This window comes from Vollenhovia emeryi, unplaced genomic scaffold, assembly GCF_000949405.1.
Source record: "Vollenhovia emeryi isolate VEMERY1.0 unplaced genomic scaffold, V.emery_V1.0 DF939121.1, whole genome shotgun sequence".
NCBI classification, from domain to species: Eukaryota; Metazoa; Arthropoda; class Insecta; order Hymenoptera; family Formicidae; genus Vollenhovia; species Vollenhovia emeryi.
In genome coordinates, this window is record NW_011967245.1 from 2,469,686 (window position 1) to 2,495,544 (window position 25,859).

At 43.6% G+C, this 25,859-nt stretch overlaps 1 protein-coding gene across 1 annotated transcript in view; it reads left to right on the plus strand.

Moving 5' to 3' along the window:
* Positions 1-25,859, plus strand: part of LOC105570224 — a 102,337-nt gene that overhangs the window by 61,209 nt on the left and 15,269 nt on the right. The window contains exons 3-5 of the mRNA XM_012027268.1: positions 7,177-7,402; positions 21,585-21,990; positions 23,383-24,849. Of these exons, the coding sequence (XP_011882658.1) occupies positions 7,277-7,402; positions 21,585-21,990; positions 23,383-24,849 (1,999 nt within the window). The 5' untranslated portion in view covers positions 7,177-7,276. The remainder of the gene's footprint in view (positions 1-7,176; positions 7,403-21,584; positions 21,991-23,382; positions 24,850-25,859) is intronic.

The window sequence follows — 25,859 nt, forward strand, 5'->3', positions numbered from 1 at the left end:
TTTCAGCACTATCATTTGTGGACAATAATCGCTTCTAATTTAAAAACTATTATAGCCTCGACACTTTTGTATTAGGATTTTCGTCTGGAAATGTTCTAAGGAATCTGTCATTAAGAGGACCTCCGGTGGTTTTAGGACACCCTGTATACAGCTAATTTTTATATTTACATTTAATGCATCATGGAATGATATTTGAACGAAAAGACGAGATCTGCGCGGTGAGGAAATTTGATTCAAATACATCCACAGCCGGAGATCAGATGTGCTTGTACGATCTTGAGAAACTTAAGTTAAGAAACTTGCGCATACTAAATTAAATTTTACATGTCAAGGAGGATAGACCGCTGATATCTAGTTTTCCAAATTTCCTACGCAACACCGAGCGGAGTTACGCACCGTTGCGAAGATCACCGGTGCATCGACTGGCAACGGAGGATGCTGTGCCGCAATATCTCCGCCGCGGGAGGCACCGAGGCGCGGAAGACCTGAGCGAGATAAATCTGTGGCGATCCGTAGTTGTACGGAGGGAGAGGGGGGGGGGGAGAGAGAGAGAGAGAAAGAGACCGTCACTCGCTTTCGTGTCGTTCGACGTACGCGTGCCGATCGCGATAATTTCACGCTTCGCGTCACCGAACTTCACCCCCAGGCGAACGTCTTCTCGCCCTGCGAGGTATCCCTTCTCGCAAGAGGCGACCCGTTACCGGCTTTCGACGAACGTACCTGTCGAGAGTGGTCATCTGCCCGGCCTCCTCCATCCGTTGCCGATCTCGCGCTCCGTTCCATGCGCGGCGTCGATAACCGTTCCTCTCGAGAACCGTTATCGGCACGACCTAGCCATCACCTATCGAGATCATTCGACTTCGCTGGCGTTCGTGAAAACAAAGTCCCAAGATCCGTCGGTAGTATCTCGGCGAGACGAGCGATGGACGGCGCGCGGTTAATTGGCCGTTGAGAAGAGAATCTCTTAAGTCATGAATAATTCTGTATTTGATAGTCAATTAGCTACTGGACTGTCGCTTAGCGGCCGTCGATGGTCCACGGGAAAGTTAATGTGTCTCGGCCTTCGTGTTAACTTTCATCCTTTCAGCTTGCTCTGCTTTGAGCATCGATCTCTTTTTTTCCCACGGAGTTGATATTTTCTACGGAATACGTGTCATTTTGCTTGCATCTATGTGTTAAATTAGTTTGTTACTTTGTATTAACGGATACAAAATTACACAGTTTACATATAAAGTGCTATATCTCGTACGGAATGACAAAGAAAGAAATATGCGTGTAGAAAACGAGGACTGATATTCATTGATAGTTATTTTACGAGTTGAAAGTAGAAGGAAAGAACGTTGCAGCCGCAATGCATACGTTTTCGCTTTAAAAGTATGTGGCGTTATTGGTCAAATAAAAAGCGGTTGCTTTCCCCTACTTATTTGCTTAAATAATAAAAAAATTTTTATGTCTTAAAAAATTAAAACAAAGTCTAATATCTAAGTTAATTATTTATTCGATAATCATAAAATGTATCATTAAAACTAACTCAATAATCATAAAATGTATCGTTAAAACTAACTGATAATGACTATTGCCGGTAGAAAAATGTTGCGATTTCACATTCGTTCCACTGTCACGATTACCTCGATTAGGTTTGTCGTTGTGTGTTTAGGAACATCAGTCATATATTTTCTAGCATGACAAAAATTATGTTAAAAAGATCATCAGCAAAATATAGAGAGACGACATGCTAAATCATAATTAAAATTCATAACATTTTCCTTTTCCTAAGTTTATCTTTGGATTTGTCGGATTTCATTATTACACGGATTTAAAATTACAGGAGAGTCCTCTATTATGAGATAGTAGGTCTTCAACGTCCAAATTCAATCGCAAATCTTTTTTCGCAACGATTACACGATCTAACAATCAATTTTTCACTAAACACATTTCACTCTATTTAGAATTTCATTGTTTTTGAAAAATTATATTTCTTTGCCTTCGAGCGATTAATGCGAGCTCTTATTTCGGATAAATGCAAACGAAACGATCTACGGAGTCTATTCGCAGAAAAATAAGTAAATTTATTATTAAGAATTTGATACAGAAGATTTTCAATGTATACATCTGGTGTTTCTGGCGCGTTACGACAATTCTGCTGGCAGTTCTTTCTCGCACACAATCCACTGCGAATGCGCGACGCGACATTGCTTAAATAAAAATCATTGTACGGCGCTGCATGACGATGAGTGTCAGTCGGTGCGGATTAACAGTACTCGGAGTAAATTGTTCACATTGTCCTTCGAGAGGTGTGTTAACCTACATTAACGCGCATGCCGCATGTCGCGCGTTTTCTTCCGGAAGATGAGTCGCGTGGAGACTTCGGACGGACTTTCGTAATTCGTTAATTTTACTCGTGGAAAGTGACGAAGGACGAAACCATTTTCCTCGATCTCTCCCGCAATCACTATGAGTTCTGCACGAAATACCACTTTATAGTAATATCAACTTTGTTACTTTCATAGACATGAATAAATAATTTATTAAATTATGTCTAAATAAATAATTAGTAGTTGCGAGTCACTTGCAGTCTCATATTTTTTTTTCTAGAGAAACTTAAACTCGCATTTAAAAAAACGTTATTAAATTAAGTCATTAAATTAAAGAAAGTTGATTACTTTTTTTTCTTCGTCGAAGTTTAAAGCACACTGAGATTTTAAAGCTGATTAGACGAGTGAAGGTAAAAGAGAAGTAATAAGGAAGGTGCACAAAATGGTAATATATCTCTCGCTCATCGGCGGCGATTTTCTATTTTAATTTCAACATAAATGATAAATGATGTTTCTTTCGCGATATTTTCCGTTGAGGCACATTGCACGTTATTGCATACAAGCGTCGTCGGACGAAAGGTTGACACGTTTTTATCCGTCTACAATTTGCGACGATGATTATTCCGTTAGAGAGCATAATTAGCATGCATTAGCACGACAAGGTTGAAAGATGATTGTGCGACATGGATAACCAAAGAATTATCCGCAAGAATCCGTGACCGTGTGAATTTTTACGTTCGTGGCGGAAGAAAACCTCTATCGCTATGTAAATAATGGCGCGATTCTTTTCACAGTTCTAGGACATCTGACTGCACATCTCCCGTCGTTATTGTCAAGATAAATTACGTTATTACAGTACATTTTATCTATTTATATTTGTATTCTTCTCGCTCTACGTAGTCCGCGAATCGGCGCGGCTCTGCCTCCGTTCGTCATTCCCAGATCTCCCGTCGGCGCGTCGAACAATTCGATTGCCGTTCGCGGGAAAAATGCCTCGTTATGTAAAATTATAAGATCCCGCGCGACGTTGATTCGCTCGGCGTTTCGGGATAGACCCGCGCGCCGCTGATTGCCGGACGGTAACGACATAATTGTCCGTTATGCGCGATTTCCTCGACTATTACTTTTCACCGCGGCGATTTATCGGCGATGTACAACGAGCTGTGCACACCGCGCGAATGCACGTGCCTTGGCTCGCGGCTTGCACGGTCGAGGAAATGCGCGGTCTTTCGGTTTTACGGTGGATTACATCATCATCACTGCCGTCCTGTCGCTGATTACTTGTGACGCGCGATCGCAACGTCATTACCGGCACCAAACGCATGTACGGGATGCGCCACTATCATTCCCGTCCCTCGCTGAGATAGTCTTAAACCTCCGTCGAGGAATTTAAAAGCAATTTATTCGTAGCGAAAGTTTAATTCGCTTCCTCGAGTTTTCTAATTTCCGAATTAATATTTGGCCAGTTAACGAAAAAATTAAATCAACCGAGCTCCCGTTACTCTCTTTAATTTCCGGTCTTACGTAGCCTCGCAATTAAAGTGACAGTGTAACATTTATTTTGATGGAAAGTACTTGATTCTGTATTTCTTTCAAGCACTTACTAGTGGGAAGAGCAACGATTTCAACTTTGGCATTGTACACCGTATTTATCGGATCGCTGTTTTCGTTTAATGTGAGCGTCGGGAATAGCGTGATTCGGATCAGTTTTGCCCTGCAACGCGTAATTATGGGCCTACAGGCTGGTCTATTTTTTGTAGACGAGGAGGGAGACGCGACAGATGGAAAGTATCGACGGCGATTTTCGAGGCCTCGACGATAGCCCGGTATTATTTAGCTCGTTTTGCAATGTCTACCCCCTTCGGCTGTTTCTCGTGTTGCCCCGGCGTTAGATCTTAGCCCGTACCGTGTCATTACGAAAGCGAATGGCCGATCATTGTCTTTCGGCGAGTCGCGCACTCCCCGTTATGGAGCCGCTGCTCCTCTTTGTTCGTTTCGCAGTTTTGCAATTCATGAAACGCGACTCGCATTCGTGCAGCTCGAGTAATGCGGTCATTTGTGTTCCACGTGTGGGAAATACGTCGCATGCTTACTTAAATGTTAAAGACGTAAGAAAGAACACGTCGGAGGCAGACAAATGTTTAACAGAAAGGTGTAATTATCGCCGGCATTTATCATTTCAAAATTTATTAATTATCTAAATTACAGTGTGACAAATCGGCGCCGATTACTATTTCGCGCGATTGATCCCGCTTTCCTTTTGCATTCAATGGATACCCCGCGCGGTTTCCTCTCCGTCGCGCAAAAATAGCTCCGCACTCGGTTTTTACGCCCTTCTCGTTATTACCCGTGTATTTACTCATACATCACGAGCGGGCCGGTGGTACATCGACGAGCAAGAATCTCGGGAATGCGTTCCACGCTCGTAACGCGTCGGCTCGGTCGGTGGCTTCGCTGCAGACATCTTTATTTCAGCTGCGTGCGTACGAATGCAGTTCGCGCAGGGCCGCACTCGTGGGGAAACAACGGGTTTCCCGCGAACTGTAGCGAATTTCGCAAATCGGAGTCGTAACGCAAATTTAAGATACGCTCTGCGGTCACTACGGACGTGCGTACGAAATTTAGCAGGAACGAGCGATGCGTGACTTCAATCACGAATACCGTATGGGAATCTGTACTTGCAATTCTGTTCTCGTTTAGTTGACCATCTAAACGAGTGGCAGTTAAACGAGGCAGCTCGCTACCAGAATTTCGTCGGTTGTGCTGTATTTTTGCCGTCACGTGCAGCGCGCGTTATGACGATTCATCGTCAGACGCTCGCAGTCGCGATCGCGCTTTTTTTTCCCTCTCGAAACAGTTATTTGCTCCATTTATTTGATAGTCTCTCGCTCTGTTAATTAAATACTACCGAGTCACTCGTACATTGCATTCCCTCGTTTGTGGAATTAATTTGTGGGGCTCGTTTGCATCGACTGTTAGTCACAGACCGTTGAACGGTTTATACTCTTATTTACCATCTTTCTTTGTTCAACAACGAATACGTGCGGTTCCAGTGAAATTCACGCGACGTCTCCTTTTCTTTGCTCCTAACTTATAAATTCGTGTTTTCAATTTACTATGTTGCTTCGTCAGGGTGTCCGGCAAACTCACTGAAAAAAATTCCCTGACTTTTTCAGGTTTTCGAGGAGCCGGAATTAATTTTTCCCTGACCGTTTAGTGTAACTTTTTTCAAGACGCATAATCTGCGTACGTCTGTATGGTAAATCAAGTAAATGTTAAATGACCAAGTCCTTGAAATATTTTTCTCGGGAAACAAAAGTCCGGAATTTAAAAAGGTAAAAATTAAAATTAAAGTAATTATACCATCTGTGTATAATACATTGTGTAATAGGAACGAACATATCATTGCAAACCATTCAAATCAATTGTGATACCGTACGTAATCATATATGATGCTTTCGTTTTGCTCAACTGCATTTTGTTTGCGACTTACTATAACTGTTTAGTAATTCATCTTTTTTTATAGTTTTGTCTCAGTTGAACACATTGAAATAAAATAACACGACGATGAAAATATAAATTACCGCGCTTATAAATAAATTGATGTTTAGCAAAACAGAAAATTAGTGTACTGAGAGCCAAAGAGAAGTTTATTTTCTAAAAACTTTAAATTATTCGGAAAGAATGTGAAACGATGTGAAAAATCCAGATAAATCGTAAAATTTCCTGACTTTTCCCTGACAATTCCTGGTTTTTCAGATTTCCCTGACCACTGGACACCCTGTTCCTAGGTCTAACTTTGGTTATAGATATAATACAACCGTATATAACGCGCATAAATAAATGAACTAATAAATACCCATAAATAAGCTAATAAATAACAACTAAACGCACTGCCGTGACTGAATAGTTACCGAGTGACGAAGTCGCGAACGAAATGTCACGTCACAAATGCTAGCGCGGAAATGTATTGACAAAAAGAAATGCATATTTCGAAAATAAATGTCAGTTACAAATGTTACATGAGCCGAGCATAGAATCAGCGAGATATATTCGTCTGTGCTCGGTGCACGTAACGTCGAAGCCCGTAACTCCGGCGAATTAACATTTCCTGGACGCTTTCTAGGTCCGGCCGACCGAATATTTCGTCTGGCGCGACGAAAATTGCGCAATCGTGATCTCCTGGCGAGAGAAATTGCATGGTACTATTGTCAGGTGCCGTAATTTATCGCGGTGATTATGCAAGGAAATGCCGTTTTGCTACCGTCGAACCCGTACTCATCATTTCGACGCTGTAACGTAGATTTCGCTAGAGATTTCAATTCAATCAGCATCATACCTAAATACAGCTTTGTGTAACGCAAGTACAGTTAAACACGACACGGAATAGAGATTTATTTTATGCTTCAAGAGTTTAGGGCCATATCTATTCAACAAAAATATGAAAAATAATATTAATTATATAAATCTCCTTGTAACACACAAAAGTATTTCAAAGCAACAGTTTTATATTCTACATAGGAATCTCTTTAAGTTGCCAGTAATAAATAATCAAGCTTTTTAGTCGACATTAACCGGCCGGTTTTTATGTCAATGTATATTAAAAATATTAACTCTCAACCCTGGCTGAGTTAATATTTTTCGCAATAAATTTTCCGTATTAAAACACTGGCCGGTTAATGTCGACTAAAAAGCTTGATTATTAGTTTTATATTCTGTCAGTCTCGTATTGAAAAGTTTTGTTCGAGCTTGTTTCGAGTTTATATTAAGCAATTACGATTAATCTCCGTGCTAAGAACTGCGACAATATTGAGGACTATCAGCTTTTAAAGGGGACAATTTTTCCACTTGGCTGTTACAGATTCGCCACGACCTGAGGATGCGAGATTGCGCGAGGGACGGAGAGGCGCGGAATGCTGGCGCTGCGAGGACACTGAGGTCTGCGAGGACCATCGCGGGAAATGACCATGACGAGCGTGGCTGTCGCCCCGGGTAGCCTCGGCGCACCTCCAGCTATGCTCACCCCCAAGATGTATCATCTGCAACAGGGTCTCGGCCCGACGTCCGGCACGCCCACCTCCGGCAAGGTGAGTCCCGAAAAACCGTTCGCCCGCGAATCCGCGATCTCGCTCGACGTCCGATTCCTGGGGTCGCGCGATGCGATGCGCGAGAGAGCGTGTCTGATGCGAGACGCTCTTACGGCGGCGTTTTACGTAACGGGACACAACCGAGGTTGGAATCGTGGAACCTCATCCGCGGCTGGTCATTAGATACAGCCATTGTGGCAAGTTGTGCGGCGGATTCTCAAGGAGAGCTTTCTTCTGGCGTCGCATTTCTCCGTGCAGCCTAATTGCTACTCGCAGCGCGAGCCGGGATGCTGAATGGATCTCTTCTTACGTCCACGCGCGGTGGAAAGGCCGTCGATTTTTTTTCGTGGCATTTTGCGTAGGGCACGAACGCTCTTGCGTAACGAGAGCGCGGCGTATAATTTGCTGTTCGACAAAGAGCAGCTGTGCGGCGAGCATTCAGAGGGAAAGTCAATATCATGGTGCGTTAGAGTTTTTATTTGCAAAAAGCAAATTGATCGTTTTACGGATGTTTACAACAACGGGGGAAGAACGATGCACGAGCCGCGCTGGCGTGTCAAAATAGGGAAAGTGCACTCGGATAGGTTAATTACTGGGTATAAGCCGCTTGCATAACGCGGGGATGAATGAACGTGACGTGGTTGCCTATCTGCCGGATCGCGGATTTTTTTTCGTACCTTCACTCTCCTTTTGCCTCTATCCTTTCCATTTCGTTCCGCGTTGCTCTTGAGCAACGTTGACGTTGATAGACGTCAGCGTAGGTAATAATTCAATCTGACGTGTGTCATCTCTTCATTATATTGTAAAATGAGCAAAGTTTCACGTTAAATAAGACAAAGCTAAAGATTTCATATTAAGTAAGAAAATAAGAAGCTGCGGATGCATCGCCTATTGGCTGATTGTTCGCTTCATAATTCATTGTCGCTCGAAAGTTGCAAGTAATTGATACTTTTATAAGGCTTGTAAAACATGAGGAGATAGGAAAGAGAAAGATCTTGTCTTCCGATGTGCAGGTGCTTTTACGTAATCGCGATGGCTATTGCAAATTTCTCCGTCAGATCTGTACGTATGTACAATCGCGTTGACGTATCATTTAAAGTATCTGCGAGGCTTTTGAGTGGAGTCTAAAGGCAGAAATGAACACGTCTTAGAGCAGCTCGGATCTGTTGCAATAAGCAACATTATGATGTACGTTACGCTTGCTGACCGTAAGTATACTTTCCATAACGACGTGATACTTTATTCGATGCTTAATTGCCATCCTCGTACATCGATAAGCAATTTAGCGCCGCGATCGCCACGCTAATGATTTTTACCATCATCCGAGAATTGAATCGCTTGAGAAGCATGAATTGACGTTCACATTTTACGACGGTCGGGAATGGCACGCGAAGTGCCGCTTAACACTTGCCTCGATAGACGGTCCGCCGGACCGTCGCTTGACAGTTAAAAAACTTACGGCTTGGGTTTGCGGTTTGGATTTCTATATTCCTGCCTACGTTGTAAGACACTATATTCTCGGACAAAATTTACGGCGGGACTTGTGGTATTTGTTTTATCGCGTTTATTTTATTTCCACGAAGAAAAATGCTAAATCGTCAAATTGAAAACGAATCCTCCTCTAAAACTCCAATATTCCGAATGTTTAATTTAAAAAAAAAGTCAGGGTTATAAGAAACTATCGATTACGTGTATCGGCGTTGATCCATGTAAAATTAAAACAAAATGCCAGATTGTTTTGTAATACATTGCTGCCGTTGTTTCTCTACTTCATATCTTAGGACGAACTAGTAATAAACTAGTCGGTCTGGTAACTAGTTCGGCCTAAAATCGGATTTGGCCGGTAACAAATATATAAAACCAAATATAAAAAAGCGAAAGTGGAGGAAAGTCCTTTATTATGTGATAGGATTCCAATATGAGATAGCAGGTTTTCAACGTCCAAATTCAATGACAAATCTTTTTTCGCAACGATTACACATTCAATTTTCCACTAAACAGAGATTTCACTTCAAGGGCAATAAATTCATGGTGGAACCAACGGATGATGCCTATTAATTTAGCGGAAATTCCGCTATCTCGTAATAGGGGACTCTCCCCTATGTGTTACAAAACAACAGAGATTACATAGCTGTTTCTATAATTATTGTTGTCTATCACAATCGTAGGAGACATTTTATCATGCTTGTCGATGATTTTAAAATGTTGCACGATTCCAAGTATATGCAATTGAACTTGGTACACCGTGTTATAAGATGCACGCCGCGAAAGAGGGAAGAAGCCGAAGAGCGAAACTTGGCGCGACTTGAAGCCAGAAATTCTGAAACGTAAAACGTTTCGCGAAGGACGGTTATCGCAATGACGTAAGGGCGCCCGTAAAGCCGAGGCTATACGTGCTTCCGCCGCGTGGACAATGGCTCACCTGGTTCTCTACCTTAAAACCAGTCGTCGCCGATTATGATATCGAATACTTCGTACTCGCGTCGTCTCGGTCGCGATACGCTACACACCTTCCCCGGGTGTGCCTTTCGTAGCTGACAATCTCGAGTGTCAGTCGGTTCAGTCGCTGACAAAGTGCCGGTTGATACTGATCGCGAATATGCATTCCTCGCAAATTACCGTGCATAATTAGTGCGCGATTTACATATATTATTGCTATTTTTTTTTAATGGACCGCACGATTCTTTTCTTACCGGCCTACAGTGTTATACGATTACGTAATTATATTGCGATAACAGCGAAAGAAATATAATTTTTTAAATAAGATATCTTAATGGTGCGATCGATATCGATCGATCGCTGTTGATGAGCTGTTACGATTGCGCATAAACTATTATGACAAGTTCAAGTTGCTTGAAGTATATGATATTATATTCAGATGCGTAATAGTAATTGTAAAATATCATGTGCCAAATGGTTAATGATAAAAATGATGTAGTTACAGTAAACGAAAACACGCGCGGACTCCATTATATTCGCATTGATTTATGGCGGCGCGTTTATAAGTAATGCAAGAGAGATTTATAAGTATCATTACTTGGTGCTTGTAAGTATCATTACTTTCTACCGCATCGACAAGTGTTACGAATGGGGATAAATTTGCGCAATTCCGCGAGTAATCCCGCACGCTTATGCGGCAAAAGGCCGGCCGCTCGCCGCGGAGAGTGATACGCGAATTGAACACTTGCGAAGGTAAGAGGAACGAACTTTACGATCGTTCGCGTATAAATCACCGCTTCCATCGCACGTACGCGCGCTGTAATTACGCACCGCACGCATCATCTAATTACCTTGTTTATAGGACTGCCTAAAAATAAATTCCATTTCTTTAAATAGCCACGAAAACATGTAATTGACAGCTATTTATGGTCAATCTGGATTCCTTTCACAATAAAAATCGCGTTATAATATATTGAGTAGTAAATAGCGTAAAAGCGTAAAATCTAATTGGATAACCGAGATCGTAAGGAACGCCTGGAAATTGCGCGCAAGGCGATAATAAGATATGTTGCACTGATTGCAAAATGTTATTTTACTAACAGCTGCACGGCGTTTTCTCCCTTCTTCGTTAAAGAACTAACGAGAAGTATTGTTATCGTGAAGTGAACGTTAAGTAGGACGGTCCTCGTTTCATCTCTACATTTCGCGCTGTCTATTGGGAAAATAATGGGCACATTGGAAATAGGCAGCAATGTTTTATGCACGTGTAAAAGTATAAAACCAGTGGTAACATAATTCGTTCGTAAGAGCTTGCCGATTCACCGAGCTGCCTCTTCTTTCATCGGTAACTACTTGCTCGTTAGCCATTCTGTAATTCGGGATTTGGCGATTCTGCTAGGCTGCGTGACCGGTAATACTTTATATAACTATTCGAGCATGGATTTCTCACAGGCGCGTGACTTTCCATGCTCCTTCGAGCGTTTGCCGTTCTTGCGTGCTGGAGCAACTGGTTTAGTTAGTATTTGGCCCACATCGCTGCGAGGAACTTTCAAGACTTTATTCCCCCGCAATTTCTTGTCTTCGATCGTGACTTTATCGATCTTGAGCCGGTAGAGTAATACAGTTTCTTGACTTTTAGAGAAAGACAGAAAAAGTCATTACCTCATATACGTATGTGGATTATATATATTAGAGCTTTTCTCTGTATCTTTTTAGTACGAAATACCAATCTTCCACATTTTAGTTGTTCTGAACATTAATTTTAATCGCGGAAATTCTGAGACACTTTAAATGTCTCAAATACTTTACAGGAATTTTTCTTCTACTCTTACGCGTTGTTAGAAAAGAAGTGCAGTCGCACTGCTAGTGATTAGATGGTTAGTCACCATTTACTAGTTCAACAGCTTCTCCGCATCTTTTCAACAATGTAGATAGAACGTGGTGAAGGATAGAGCCGAGTTTCACTCAACAGTAACGTTTCTAGGAACAGTAATAAACGATTAAGAATCGTTTGATTTATTCGCTTGACCAAACGAGCGTAGAGTTTTCACGCAAAACCCGATTTCCCCGGTGTTTCCTTATCCAATCTTTCCGCTGGCATCGCCAGATTCTACGGGTGTCAGATCGTCGTCACATTCGCTGGCGCGTATCGTCTTCAATCTCTAATGTCTCCTGCCCGTCGTCGTCGTCGTCGTCGCGACAGGTTCCTCGCGAGGTGAAAATTTCGCTGCTGCCGCAGGCCGCCGAGCGTGTCACTTTCCTTTCCTTGATGTAATTTTCGCGCGCAAAAAAATAGATCCCATCTCGCATCGATCCATTCCTCTCCTTCCCAATCGCGGCTAATAAGCGCCTTTTAATCGTTCCCGCGATTACGCAGTACGTTTTGCGTCATCGCGGAAGATTCGACGTGCGTAACGACAATCAGGAGATGCGATCGATCGTTATATCGACAGCCGGGCTGCGTTTATCTCAATGTTGCCTAACCAGTTCGACAGGAACTTATGTTTTCATCAGATCAAGATGCAGTTTGTCGAGACACTCTTGTGTCTTAAACTGATAAATTTGCGATAGGCGTACAGAGATTAGCACACAGCTTTTAAATTTCTCCTACAATACGCGATTGCATAAGTTACATACGAAATCGTCGCAGCATCTTCTCAGGCGCGTGACGCTAGCGGAAATATTTTTGAATATTAAGCTAAAATATTTCGTTGCTCGGCCTGGCATCAGATACAACGTATTTATCGCGAAGCGGGAATCTTTATGAACATAATAATTTTTACGATCTTCCGTACGAATGTAGCCTTAATGCGCCGCGAGATATTACGAAAATGATTTACGCGTTTATCGAAACGCGTCTCGAGGTACGTACCGGCCGTAGCGGCGTCATAATAACACGTTGAATTTTAGCGTACACGCCGGCGCACAGTTGTGCAACGCAGAGACGCACCGGTGGAGTCACAAGGATGATGCATCCGCAGTGCATCTACCGTGACCCCGGGATGCGCGTGCACACGCGGTCGGCTTAGCTACAAGATCGCGTGCGATAGTGTCCCGCGTACGCAACTATCGCTGCAATACTTATAATAAATAAGCAAATATATGTATATACGCGTACACGTACATATATATGTATATTTGTATAAATTGCGAGCGTTGTAAATTGTAGAAAGTTCATAATTGATTCGATGTTAGGTACGTATAATAATTATCCAGAATTATTATCCAATGTGGTGTTATTCTTCAAATATAACTCCGAATGTAACTTTGGAACGCGTTAATTAATTAATTTAGAGTGCCGGATATTTAACATCTTAGATATAATAAATATAATAAAATAACGTCTTCATACTTGGGCAGGACACGTGATTAACGGTATCGAAGGATCTTATTTAAAAAGTTAAGAATCCTTTACGTCATCGACCAATCTGTATAGAAAATAGCTGATGAATAATTTTAGTAATGTTGAAAATTTTTATTACGCTACGTACACAATAACAAAGTGTAAAGATCGTCTAAGAAACAACTCTATCTAGTTGCGTAACTACGTCGCTGCGGCATTAAAGTCAATCGCAAAATAAATGGGACGCCGTTAGTCATCCGTAGTGAGTTTAAATAATTAATAACAAATGACATATAGTTTTCTCGAAGTGACAGGAATAAAAGCGGTTGATAGTTGCGAATGCGAGGCACTATTGTGCACGATCTTCTAAAGGCGTATTTATCCAGTAATAGTCCACGTAGTTGTGAGCGTCATTTTTTCGATTGGTCAGCCATCCTCAAAGTTATGGTTTGCTCTGCGACGCGTGGAAAACAACTCATGCACTTAGCATCGCAGAATTGCACGCAGCGACAAACATATGTTTGAGCTATTTCATTGTGACAATATTTCCTATATGTTAAATCCCCTGTTTGTCGCGTTTCTCTCATGCATAAATTCTTCAGTTACTTAGCATGATTCTCATCTTTTATAACAGTTCGATTTTTAACCTTAACATTATTGACGAAAATAGGTGAAAATTCGAAGCGAGAAGCTAGAATTAATTGAAGAATAAGACTTTATTCTTTGGACTTAATCATTTAAAACTTATTACGCCGGAATTATTAAATTGATATACAATTTCAAGAGGCATCTCGATATGCTTCAAAGGTAGAAATTTCGAATTGCTTAGAAAGATGAGAAAGGTGAGGCGATGGTTTTAAGGGAAGCCTCGCCATTCCGAAGAGCATCCAGTTTTTCTCACGCGAGTTCAATGAAGGGTTAAATCAACGAAGCCACGATATTTCCGAGGCGGAACATCTGGCCTGTCAGAACATAAAGCCGGGGCTCTCGCATCCACCTTTTTCTCTCTCTCCACGCAACGGCTGGTCAGTCCCGCGGTAACAGGCGGAATGAAATTGTTACCGCGGTTGTGACTGATATTATGACTACCGCGTTTTGCACAATTGGCATGAGCGAGCCAATGATGCTAAAGTAGGAACAGGAGCATTCCTGTCCGCCGTACCATCGGGGACGGCAATGTCGCTTGCGCGCGGAGGAGGAATAGATAATTTCTCAAACACGCCGCGAGTCATCGACCTGCCTGCCATGGTGTCTCGATATCCGAGCCGGAAAGGTACGCTTACTTGAGCGTGACAGACGCGTTTCCATCCGGAAAGGTAATTGTCGACACCGAACCGCCAGACCGCATTTTAAGGCGACTTCTCGTGATACGTGACGCTGAGGCATAAGATGTGCTTCATTAACAAGAGATATTACATTATCACTAACAATGTGGCATGTAATTTAGCTTTACAGAGTAAACTTACTGTCAATTTAAAACATTTTTCTTATTAAGAATTGAATTTCTTTATAAAACAAAACTTTCGGGAACAAAAATCTCACACGGCACATATCTAGATGAGAAACGTTCTTAAAAAAAGGCACTAGTGTCTTCCGTATTGTAATTATTAGCGCCAAACTGGCAGTTAATATGCAAGATAAAATATCGTAGAATCTTAATTCTATAAATTAAATGATCGATAGATAGATCGTAAATACTGCACCCTCAGAAAGTTGTGAGACACAAAATATTCTTGACGCATTTATATTTCTCACAACCTCATTTAAATATAAAAATAAGACAATATCAAAATAAAATCATAATTCTTATTCTTCTTTGTAGAATTAAAAAAGATTGACTTACTATATTGAGGCAAGATTAACTTATACAAATGTAAATTTATATATTCTTGCGTTTAGAATAAATCTTTCCTGTTACAACGCACGAAGTTGGCACCGCGATGTTTTATGATACATCCAAGTGTGTAATATGGCATTGGATCCGGAAATTTTTTCTGTGGGTGTAAGATTCCGTCGTTCAGACTTGAATACGTTATTACTTTGCAAGTGAATTATGGAAGAAACGATGTTAAGAATCGACCGCGTGTGACCAGTAGTGCCATAACTATTAATTAGCAAGCGGGAGTTTACTCCCCCTCTCCCCCTGCCCACTCCGTGATCGCCGTGTGTATCGAGATGACCTCGGGAGATGAGCAGCTAAAATGCACGCGAGTGCTCTTTCACCTGTCCCTTTTTATTCATTTTCCTCGCCGCCTCCTTTTCCTTCTCTGGCCTCCTCTCCTTTCGCAAGAACCGTCGCCGCTTTTCCCGTCGCAACGCGGTTTTTTTCCTTCATGCACCGCGTTTCTCATCCTTCTTTCGGATAGCCTTCGGAACGCGTTGCCGTATGAATTAACGTATCTTATCAAAAGCGAGATCTCATGTTCTTTCAAGGGTGCTTGATGCCTATTTCATGCTTTTCTTCATTCAGCCAGGTTAAACGTGTCGGCCGGCGTACGCTGGCAAACATCGCGAATTGGCGAAGAGAAAAGTCGGAAGGAATCTCGGATACTCGTGTCTTTTTATTTCGAAGGCGAAAAATACATAGATTGGATTACTTTCCCAAGACTCTTTAACGCTCCATGATCGATTGGATACGGAGCATTAAAGCTTGGCAGCAATTCGATCCCTTCGATATCTTTTGCGTTCAGTATTTCTCTTTCGTAGAACAAAACACGTAGGTGAGTGACCCGTAATGTTTTTCCTTCAGGGAAACCAATGGAAAATGTTTGAGAGACGGTTAATTTTTGCGATTTTGTATGTTCCTTGCTTCTTTTATTCTTTACAATTAATTGTGCGTTCGCATTTATTCTCAAGTGCTACAAAATATTAATAAACAAGTTTCTTCCCTGAATCTTGTATGCTAGTGTACATTTCAGTGAAAATATTTTATCGCGTGTTCTGTCGAGAGTCGCTTGTAAACTAACATCGAAGAAGAGAGCCGGTCGCGAGTGCATCTGAAGATACACTCGAACCGGTAGTCTCTGAAGGAAGTAGTCTTGAAGCTTTCATTATGAAAAGGTTTATAAGGCTATGTTTATTGTACCAACAAGATACTGCACAAGGGAGGATAAATCGTAATCGCAAGGACCGGATCGTAGCATATACAATCGCGAAAGAAAAACATTTAACAAGATTATGATTCTCATGATAATCACGACGTATCCGAACAAATGTTTATTTTACATAATTAGCAAGCTTTGTACCTCTTAATGCGGAGGATTCCAGTACACTTTAGAAATATTCTCTGGGAGAAGCCTTGTATATGTTCCGTAAATTACATCAACAACTTTTTTAACGTTTTCGATGAAAAATTGAAAAATTTTAGTTGGCGCAATTTGATGATGTCATTACTTTTGTAGAGGCAATTAACGTGTTTTTTTTTCTAACAAAATATATCCAAATAATTAAATTATATAATTCGCGATTGGTATTTCTTACTAAAACGTATAATATGCGCTCGCGTTTCTTACCGTCGTACGACAAATTTCTCGTTCAGTTCGATCTAAGGTCGATTTCGTCAGCCACGCCCGTTTTCGCTTTGCACCTGCGAGTTGCATTGCAGACACGATGACCCGCGTCTATGTGTACTCGCCTGCATACGAACCGCTCGCTTATACGCTAGCTTACTTTCTGTTTTTCGACTGGCCGGCCGACAGACGGCCCCGGCTCTTACGTGAGCTTGTGGGACAAGATTTTTACGAAAGTCCCGCATGGACGAGAAAGTAAAGTGCACCTCGTTGTTCGCCCTCCAGGCAGCTGGCTGCCCCATTTTCCGACCTTACGCGCTTCATACGTTGCACGGATGTTGCTTATTTTGTCACGGGCGGGAAAAATATAATTGAAGCCGAAAAATATAGAACGGGAAGTTTTTGGTACTGCACGAGTTAAGTAAATTGTTTGAGAAATACTTGCTGCAGGACGTTTGATAAAAATTTATTAATGCACCTAATTATAATTGTCTGCATATATATTGTATTTTATGCATAAATAAGTATTGCACGAGTAGTAGCATTAGTATCATAATTATGAAAAGAATTTTCTTATTTCACAATTTGATTACATAGATCTATGCTGTTTTGCACTTAATGGTTTCGGTCACGGTTGTTAATTGCCACTATTTTACGCATTCTTGAACTTGCAATTGTGTTCAGTTTCGGTATGCTTTTTATTCACGTAACTTAACTCGAGCTGCAGTTTTTGTGACCGATATGTTAATGAACAGATTTACATTCTACACTTTCACTATTCTTGCCTTCACTTGTCTAATCACTTTTGAACAAAGTCACTGTTTTACTATTCTAAGATCAACGCTGTGCTCTCACTGTTATAATTAATTATTCTTTTAAAAAATGAATAATTAGTAAGAAACTCTCTCTCTCTCTCTCTGTAGCCATGAAATTGTTATAATCTATTAACAATACGAGCATACTTAATGTTTATTCTGTCAAGAAACGTGATGAGATGAAGACGCTTGAACGCGGAAACCGTTACATCAACAGGTGCGATCCCATGCGGTACCGAATGCAAATTATGCCCAGGTGTAAGATAGAAAACATATCGCGACGTTCTTTGTAGCAAATATTATGTTTAACATTTTTCTTCTCAGATCGCTTTAGTGGATTTTCAGAATTTTATAATAAAAAAAAACTCGTATGCACAGGATGCCATCTTTTTCGTGAGACATATTTCGAAAATGCGCAACAATTTCTCGTCAGCAAGCGGAATTGCAGGATGAGTTGCCCGTCTTTCCGCTTGCTTTTCGCAATTGCATAAAAAAAAAAGAGGTCGAGTGCATATCGCGCGGACCTTCTCGGCAGATCGCAGATTAGATTTGGCCTCCAAGCACGTGTGTTGCGAACAAATCGACGCGTTTCGCTCTCTCGGTCGAGATGTACAGTTCTCGTTTCGCGTTCTACGTTGCGCCAGCGAACTTATCCGTGAAAAATACGCGCGCGCGGATCGGAGATAAGTGCGCGGGAAATGTAATTATAGAGCGCGGCCTGAACGGATAATAGATTAATTGAATGGATTAGATTAAGAAAATTTCGCGAGGCTCGTAACGATAACAATTTCCTCCAACGTAACACGGATCGTCCCGTTCGTCCACGGGAATCTGCCTCGATTTAATCGTCGCCAGCGATCTTCTCTTTTGTTAACCGCGCGCGCGCGATTTTGGAGAGCGCGAGTCCCGCAGAATCCCATTCCGAACAACGCGTAACGGTACCGTTCGGCGAAATTGCATCGTGCTTTTTCCTTTCGCGGGTTGATTGCAATCCCACGAGGTGTTATCCCACAATCCACGGAGAGGGAAGCTCTCTTTCTTTTCCAGCAATTTTTACAACCAGCCGACGGCGCCAATTTCGCGCGAAACTCGTTATCGCGACTACCCGTGCACCGCCATTTTTTTTTTCACGCGCAGGTTTCCTCGAAGGACTCCGCAGAAGTGTGGCGGTTCTCTCCTCGACGACCGGACAAGTCGCCGAGAACAGTTCTCCAGTTTCTCTGTCTTGTCCTCTCTTGTCCTGCCTTGTCTTCTCCCTCTTCCTCGGTTCTCCAAGCCGGTCTGTCGCGGACTTTTTCGCCCGCGCTTAGACGCGCTTAGACACGAGCCGGACTTCTTGTATTTCCTCACCTTTCCCGAGACGTTTCTCTCTTTCTTTGTCTCTCTCCATATTTCGCTCGCGGCGGTTTTTCGATAGACGCAACGGGACAGGCCTCGCTCCGTGCCAAACATCCATTTCCAAGGGAAGTGACTTCATACTACGATTTCAGTTGGTCGTTGACTTTTTCGGGCTGCGCTATTTCTAGTTTTGCCTTCATCGTCGTTCTCCTCGGTGATTTTCTTATCTCTCTCGCAACGTAATGCCTCGCGAAGGAAATTGCGAACGGAAAGACTCGATAGAAAGAAAAATTTCATTTTTATTTTATCGCAGATGAAAATATACCGCAAAGAACCTTTTAACACTTAAAATAAACTGTTATTAAAAAATATTCACATGCAGGAAAAATGAAATTAAATCACTGCCATTCGTATAATTATGTAAATAAATTCGTAGATGAATTATAATTCATATCCTCCGCAAGCATTTTCCTTTTCCTCACCTGAGTAAAACTCATATCGCGAATTCTCCATTTCCCTGGTAGCATACATTAATAAATCACCCGTTCATTCGCGATAAACGAACAAACCTGTACATATACTCGTACAAATATAGCCTCTTTCCTCGCGCGCGCTTTGATTCTCTCTCTCTCTCTCTCTCTTTCCCTCTCGCGAGACTCAACATCGTAAGCGCTAGACGTATGCGCGACGTTATCTCTCCGATTTCTCTAAGGGGGAAACGAATTTAAATTACCGATCGCAAGCGATTCCTACCGTCGTTCACTTTCCCTGAAACGCGCTTGCCTTCTGCCTCTCTTCCTATCGCTTCCCTCCAGTTTTTTCTCCAGCCGTGGCTTCTTCCACGTCGTGGTTCTTTGTGCTTACCCATCGAGGCTCCTCGCGAACGTCCTCTCCGTTCTTCCTTCTTCGGAGAACGCAATGCGGCTGACGAGCAGCGATTTGCGGAAGGGACTCGCGATCCGCGAGGCTTCTGGATGTGAAGAGGCTGACGGGGAGCGGAGATCGAGCGTATTTCTTGGCTGTGCGTGCCGTTAAAGGGAAATCGAAACGACAGGTCCGTCGATCGATCCTCATCGTGGCAATTCCCGTTGCGGGTAAAATCATGCGGACGAGAGTGGCACGTCGGGTCGGAAGGCAGCGCGAACTGCACTTCGCTTTTGCGTTTTTCCTACGTCTCCGCGCCGCGGGAACGAGATTAATGCACAATACGAGAATTCGCTTTCGCTGCTGTGATAAGCCGCGATAAGGCGCGCCGCGATAAGGCACGTGGGAAGCGAAATTTATTTAACTATGAAAAATCGACCAGTTCGTTTCTGCTGATTCTGGAATGCTTTCGATGCGTCAGAGGCGTGTCTCGCAAGCTTAGAAGTGCAGTGCTTCTAAATATTATTATAATAAATTTATGATAAAACTTTATTAACACACAACTAATAAGAATTCTTCAATGTCGCCAGCGAATTAACAAGGTCAGTGTTTTCTTGACCATACCTGGCATTTTTAACAATACAGAAAATCTTTCTGTATTGTAGTTTCCAATCGGGAAGAAAATATCTTTAATATTTAGGATAACAATTGTATTAATAAACAACGTCAGTGTTTTCTGGACCATACCTGGCATTTTTTACAATATAGAAATATTTTTTTTACTGCCATAAATAATGTAAATACAATTATTATTCTAAATATTAAAGATACTTTCTTCCCGATTGGAAATACGTAATGCCGCCCACGTGTCTAAATATAGAGAGTACTGTTTAATCTGAAAATATGTTTCAACGTCGCCACAAATTTATACCACGGATTCTCTCCTCTCCTTTACAGGAGATAAAATATTTTGACGTAGAGATATATATTTCTGGAACTGGACGCGCCACGCGTTGTCAAGTTTCCAGCGATATGCATCGGAATTTCGTTTCTTCGTGCGTAAATACCGATGTCGTATGCATGCCGTGGCCACGGCGAGCAGCCCGAAGGAGGTAAGAATGATGGCCGGGACAATGACAGAGGCAACAATGGCCGTCTCTGTTTTGTGTTCCGGATGAATATAACTCTGGCCATTCAGGGGAGAGAGAATGTCGCGTGTTCTCCGTATCCAGGAAGTTATTATAGGCGCGCGGTATCGACGGGCCGGACCAGAGAGCCAGCGGAATGATGCATCCGTAATTACCGATAGTCGCTTATTGTAGGACTGTCGCAAATTACACGACGCACAAGGAGCAAGTACATTCGGACGTTTTCTTACTGGCAGGACTTGTCGCTGGACTTCCAATTCCGTCCGCCGGCCGCGGAAACGAGCGCCAATCGCGCCGATAAAAAGCGTGTTGGATGTTTCGTGACAACGAATGTATGGTTAAAGTAATTTATACACCCCGAGCGATATAGTATTACGTTATCAGAGATGAGTGGAGATGATGCTTCCGTTTATATATAAAAAGTGACGGGAGATTGGCAATTATCAAAAATGCGCGTGTCTATCAGGCCGGAAAATTATGCTGTCGCCGTCCCGACGTGGCGTGGAAGTTCTCACGTTGCGGCGAAACTGTCGTCATATGCAAATGCAATATTCATAAATGCTACATACTTTTCCATCAGTGTGTATTGCAATTATGTTCAAGATCGATGCACCTCAGATGTTACAATACGATAAATAATGTAAATATGATCGATGTTGCTTCATCGACCTGACCCTTCATTTATCAACCCCCGCTCAATTGCCTTTCCCCCTTGACTGACCGCAGAGCTACGATACCCTGAGCAAGGGCAAGAAGTCGTGGAGCGTGCGGCTGGGCCTGTCGCGGCAGCATCAGCACCCCGGGGATGACCCCGGCAAGGGTGGCTGGGGCACCATAAGCGGCGGCAGCGTGCTCTCCCGTCAGATGATCTACAGCGGCGATCCGTGGCTGTACGGCACGGTCAGATCGTCACGGCTCGTCGGGCATGACCCGCCGCGACCTTTCCTGACACCCCCGCCGCCACCGGGCGCGGCGCCGTTGCTCGTGGTATGTTCCTGCCCGGAGTTCCTCGCCGGCACCGTAAGGAAGCTCGGCAGCTGCCGCAAGTGCGGCGGCCACCGGGTGGCCGGTCTGCCCCTCGGAGGAACCTGCCGGCTACCGTCGTCCTCGAGGTCCCGGCCGAGCCTCGCCGGTAAGTAAATTGCACATCTTCGCTTATTCCATTGTACACCGCGATTATTCCGCGTCCTCGGCTACCAGCGGACACGATTGTTCGCACAAACCTCCGCTCTCTTGCCCGATCAATCTACATCCTCGGTTATTTCACGGAGATTATTTTTGTTTATTTATCTTTTTACCTTCGAGACACTCGCGAGCGATAGCATCGGCGTTCTGTGATGATACGTGGGATGGCTTTCTCGTGTCGTATGATGCCGGGACGCGTTAGAGAAAGAGGTATCTACCAAGTGGAACCTCCCGCCGCGTGCGTGTCGTGAGGTACGGAGGGTGTTTGTTCCGAGCGCGAGAGATAAGCGAGGGCGGGCCGCGAGAGCTCCCGCCTGTCGTGCCGCCGATGATGTTCATGCTCTAATTGTACGCGTTCTTCGTATTAGAGATTTTCTCCTTGCTCGCGTTCGAGATAGCGTGCATGCGGCGAAGCGCAGAAAGTTCTCGGCCGCGGGCGAGATAACTGAATTTTATTCAGCGACCGATGCTCTCGTACACCTACTTTGGTTTGCATTTAAATCGCTTTAGACTAGATTACATCTCTCTGCTCGCCGAGGGAAGAGAGACGCTTTGAGACGTGCGCCACAAACGATACCTGGCGAATCGTTGGAAATGTAGAGCAGTGACCTTTCGATTCAGGCAATTGGTACTTCACACTCGAATGGTTCTCGCGATAATTATCTCTACTGTTTTGTGAATTGGTCATCCGATTACACTCTTTTAACCACTCGATAGTAAATACAGATAACGATAACGAACGAAAGAAATTCGGTGTATTACAATTTAGTGCCTCGGTGGTCGAATTGGTGGTAGACGCCCGCCTAAAGTGTAGGGAGGTCCAGGTTCAAACCCTGGCTGAGGTAATAGTTTTCGCAATAAATTTTCCGCATTGACCGGTTAATTAACAAATGTGGCCAGCTGTGTCGTCGAATGAAAGTTGGAATTTTATTATTATACGGGCAATCTGACGAAACTAATGTTTAGTGTGTTACGTTGTATTTTTCGTTTCTACACGCGACACAAATTTCTTTCGGAAATGTATTATGACAAACAAAATTGACGTTATAACTGTTGTTGGTAATGAAAAGTATGAAAATATTCAGACTATTAGCAAGCTAATACGTAGCGTGCTAAATTGTAAATCTTAAAGGATTAAGGACTAGTTTAAATTCCAGAAGAGACGCGCCTCTTGAGAGTATAATTTCTCTGATATCCATATTAGAAACCGAAATGAGCGTCGTCAGAAATTTCATTATTCGCGTTCGATCTGGAGATCTAGGTCGGCGTAGCAAGTCGAGTCGAAACGGCTGTGGGACGATTTCCTCTCGCGAATACAACGGTTAAACCTATTTGTTAGGCGTGCTGAGGACCGCTATCGACGATCCGTACGACCAGATGCGACGGAACCGGCTGGTGGAGCCGAGATCGCGGGCGCGCAGCATCTCGCCGCATCGACCATCTTCGCAGCGAGATTCCAGGAGCCAGAGTATGGTCTCGCGGGCCGCCGCGAAGGAGCGAAAGGGCACGAACGAGGGTGCGTCGCTGTCGTCGTCCAGATCCGAGTGGTTCGACAAGGAGCCGAGCGCGATAGTGAGCTATGACGATCGTAAATCGCGACCCGGTTTCATCAACGGCGGCGGCGCGTCCTCGGACGATTGGATGCTGGACGAGACTCCGGAGAGTCACTCGCGAACTCATTCCGTCGCGACGACGTCCGCCAAGCTGACTCGCGTCCCACAGAAGCCAACGAGGGAGGCGAATCAGAAGAAGATCAGCCAGGACGAGTGGAAGAACGGAACAACAACGTCAGTTACCGCGGACTCGCGGAAGAGCATCCTCGAGTGCGACGTGAATCCGTATTTGTTACTAAAGAAGCAGAAGGACGAGGACGATCTGAGCGACGATCTGTCGGACAACGCGCTGGAGCAGGACGACCTCAGAACGCAGTCGTCCAGTCTGTTCGACCCGTCGAAAGTGAAGTCGATCGAGAGGATACCGAATAGGAGTGCCGTAGCGGCGATCGGTGGTCAACGGATCAGGGTGTTCAACGAGAGGCGCAGAGAGATATCGGACGACGACGACGACGACGTGCCGGCGCCGATCACCAGGATCCCGATACCGAAGGTGTCGCCAAAGAGACCGCCGAGGCGATTGAAAGAGGCCCGGCAGACGCTGAAGAGCATCCTGAAGCGCGGCCGGGTGATTGAGAGCAAGAGGAAGAACGTGCTCTTCAACGTCGACAACGTGATATTCGCGCCCGAGAAGCCGTCCGAGGCGACGCGACTCTCGTGGAGCAGGATCGGCAGAATCGCCAATTGCGGCAAGGAGCAGCGGGACAACAGCCCCGAGCCCAAAGAGGAACGCGAGGAGGCGCCGATTGTGCCGCAGGAGCAGCAGGAGAAACACAACTTCATCACGATCCCAAACATCAGGGATCCACCGAAGGTGGACAAAGTCAGGTACAAGGAGCCGAGGATCGTGCCGGAAGTGAAGAAAACCGCGCCGCCCGGTCCTGACAGGATCAAGATAGACAAGTTCGTACCGTCCAGGAAGTTCGATCGTTCCGCCGAGTTCAAGAAGCAAGTTCAAGACAAGATCGGTAACGAGCCGCGAGTCTCACTCAACAACTCGCTATCCTCCTCGAAGACCGACGTTCCCAGAGAGCGGGAGAGGATATCACCGGAGAAGAGGAGAGAGAATTTGTCGGACGAGAGAACCGTCAGGCTCGAGGACGAGACCGAGCTGGAGATTGAGATCGAGGAGCTGAAGGACCGTCTGCCGGGCATCGCCGTGGACGAGAAGGATCTGATCTTGAAGTCCGAAGGTAAAGTCCTGATTTATTATGAAATCTCCAAATCAATCGCATGCATAATCAACTTATTCGTTATAATTTAATCAAGTTCGGGCTAACAAATTTTCATTAGCATTTTATCTATGGATTGTGTACTTTCTACTGCGTTGAATTTAAGGAGACCAGAGAAACGTGTTTCCATTCTAGAAATGAAATTTCGTTCGATCGTTAACAGATTTTATTATGAAATCATAGATAGAACTCATAATGTTCTTATAACAAGTACTTGATAGAAATAATTTTATATATTGATTTTACGACACTGTGAGAAGGAGGAACTTAACTTGACTTTTTCTCTTTTATCTCGTGGCGTACTAAGAAATTTCTTTCATGCCTTATTACTTGACACGTGAGGGAGCGTACGTTATAAATTATTTATTTATATCATCCAGTTCTTCAAATTTTCTTTGAGAAATTAATTTCATGCCCACAGGGTCACATAATTTAAACATGTACAATTTCTTCGATTGTTGCGTTCGTCACGATTAATGTCAATGTCCTTTATTTCTTTTCACGTACTAACTGTAATTTTCCCGATAGTGTATGCGAGATAATATTAGCGTGAAACGTTTCACGGCGATATTCCCATGTGATTTATTTCTCAAAATATTAATTTTATAACTGTTACCTCGGAGCCGTATTAGTAGCTATATTAATAATATAGGAGCAAATTAATGATCAGTCTCTCTGCGGTGATAACTATAACGGACACCTCACGATCGCGAACGGGGCCCAGTTCGCCCCGGGGATTACGCGCTTACAGTCGTCTAGGGGTTCATCTCGCATGCGGAAATTAGCGGTCTAAAGGCCCGTCTACATAGGACGCAAAACGCAGGACGCAGACGCGCACGCAGGATGACGTTTCACTACACGCAACGTACACGCATTCGCAAATCAGCTATACGCGATATAGTTGAACCAACTTTATCTTTTGGTTCAACTATAGTCGCGTATGGCTGATTTGCGAATGCGTGTACGTTGCG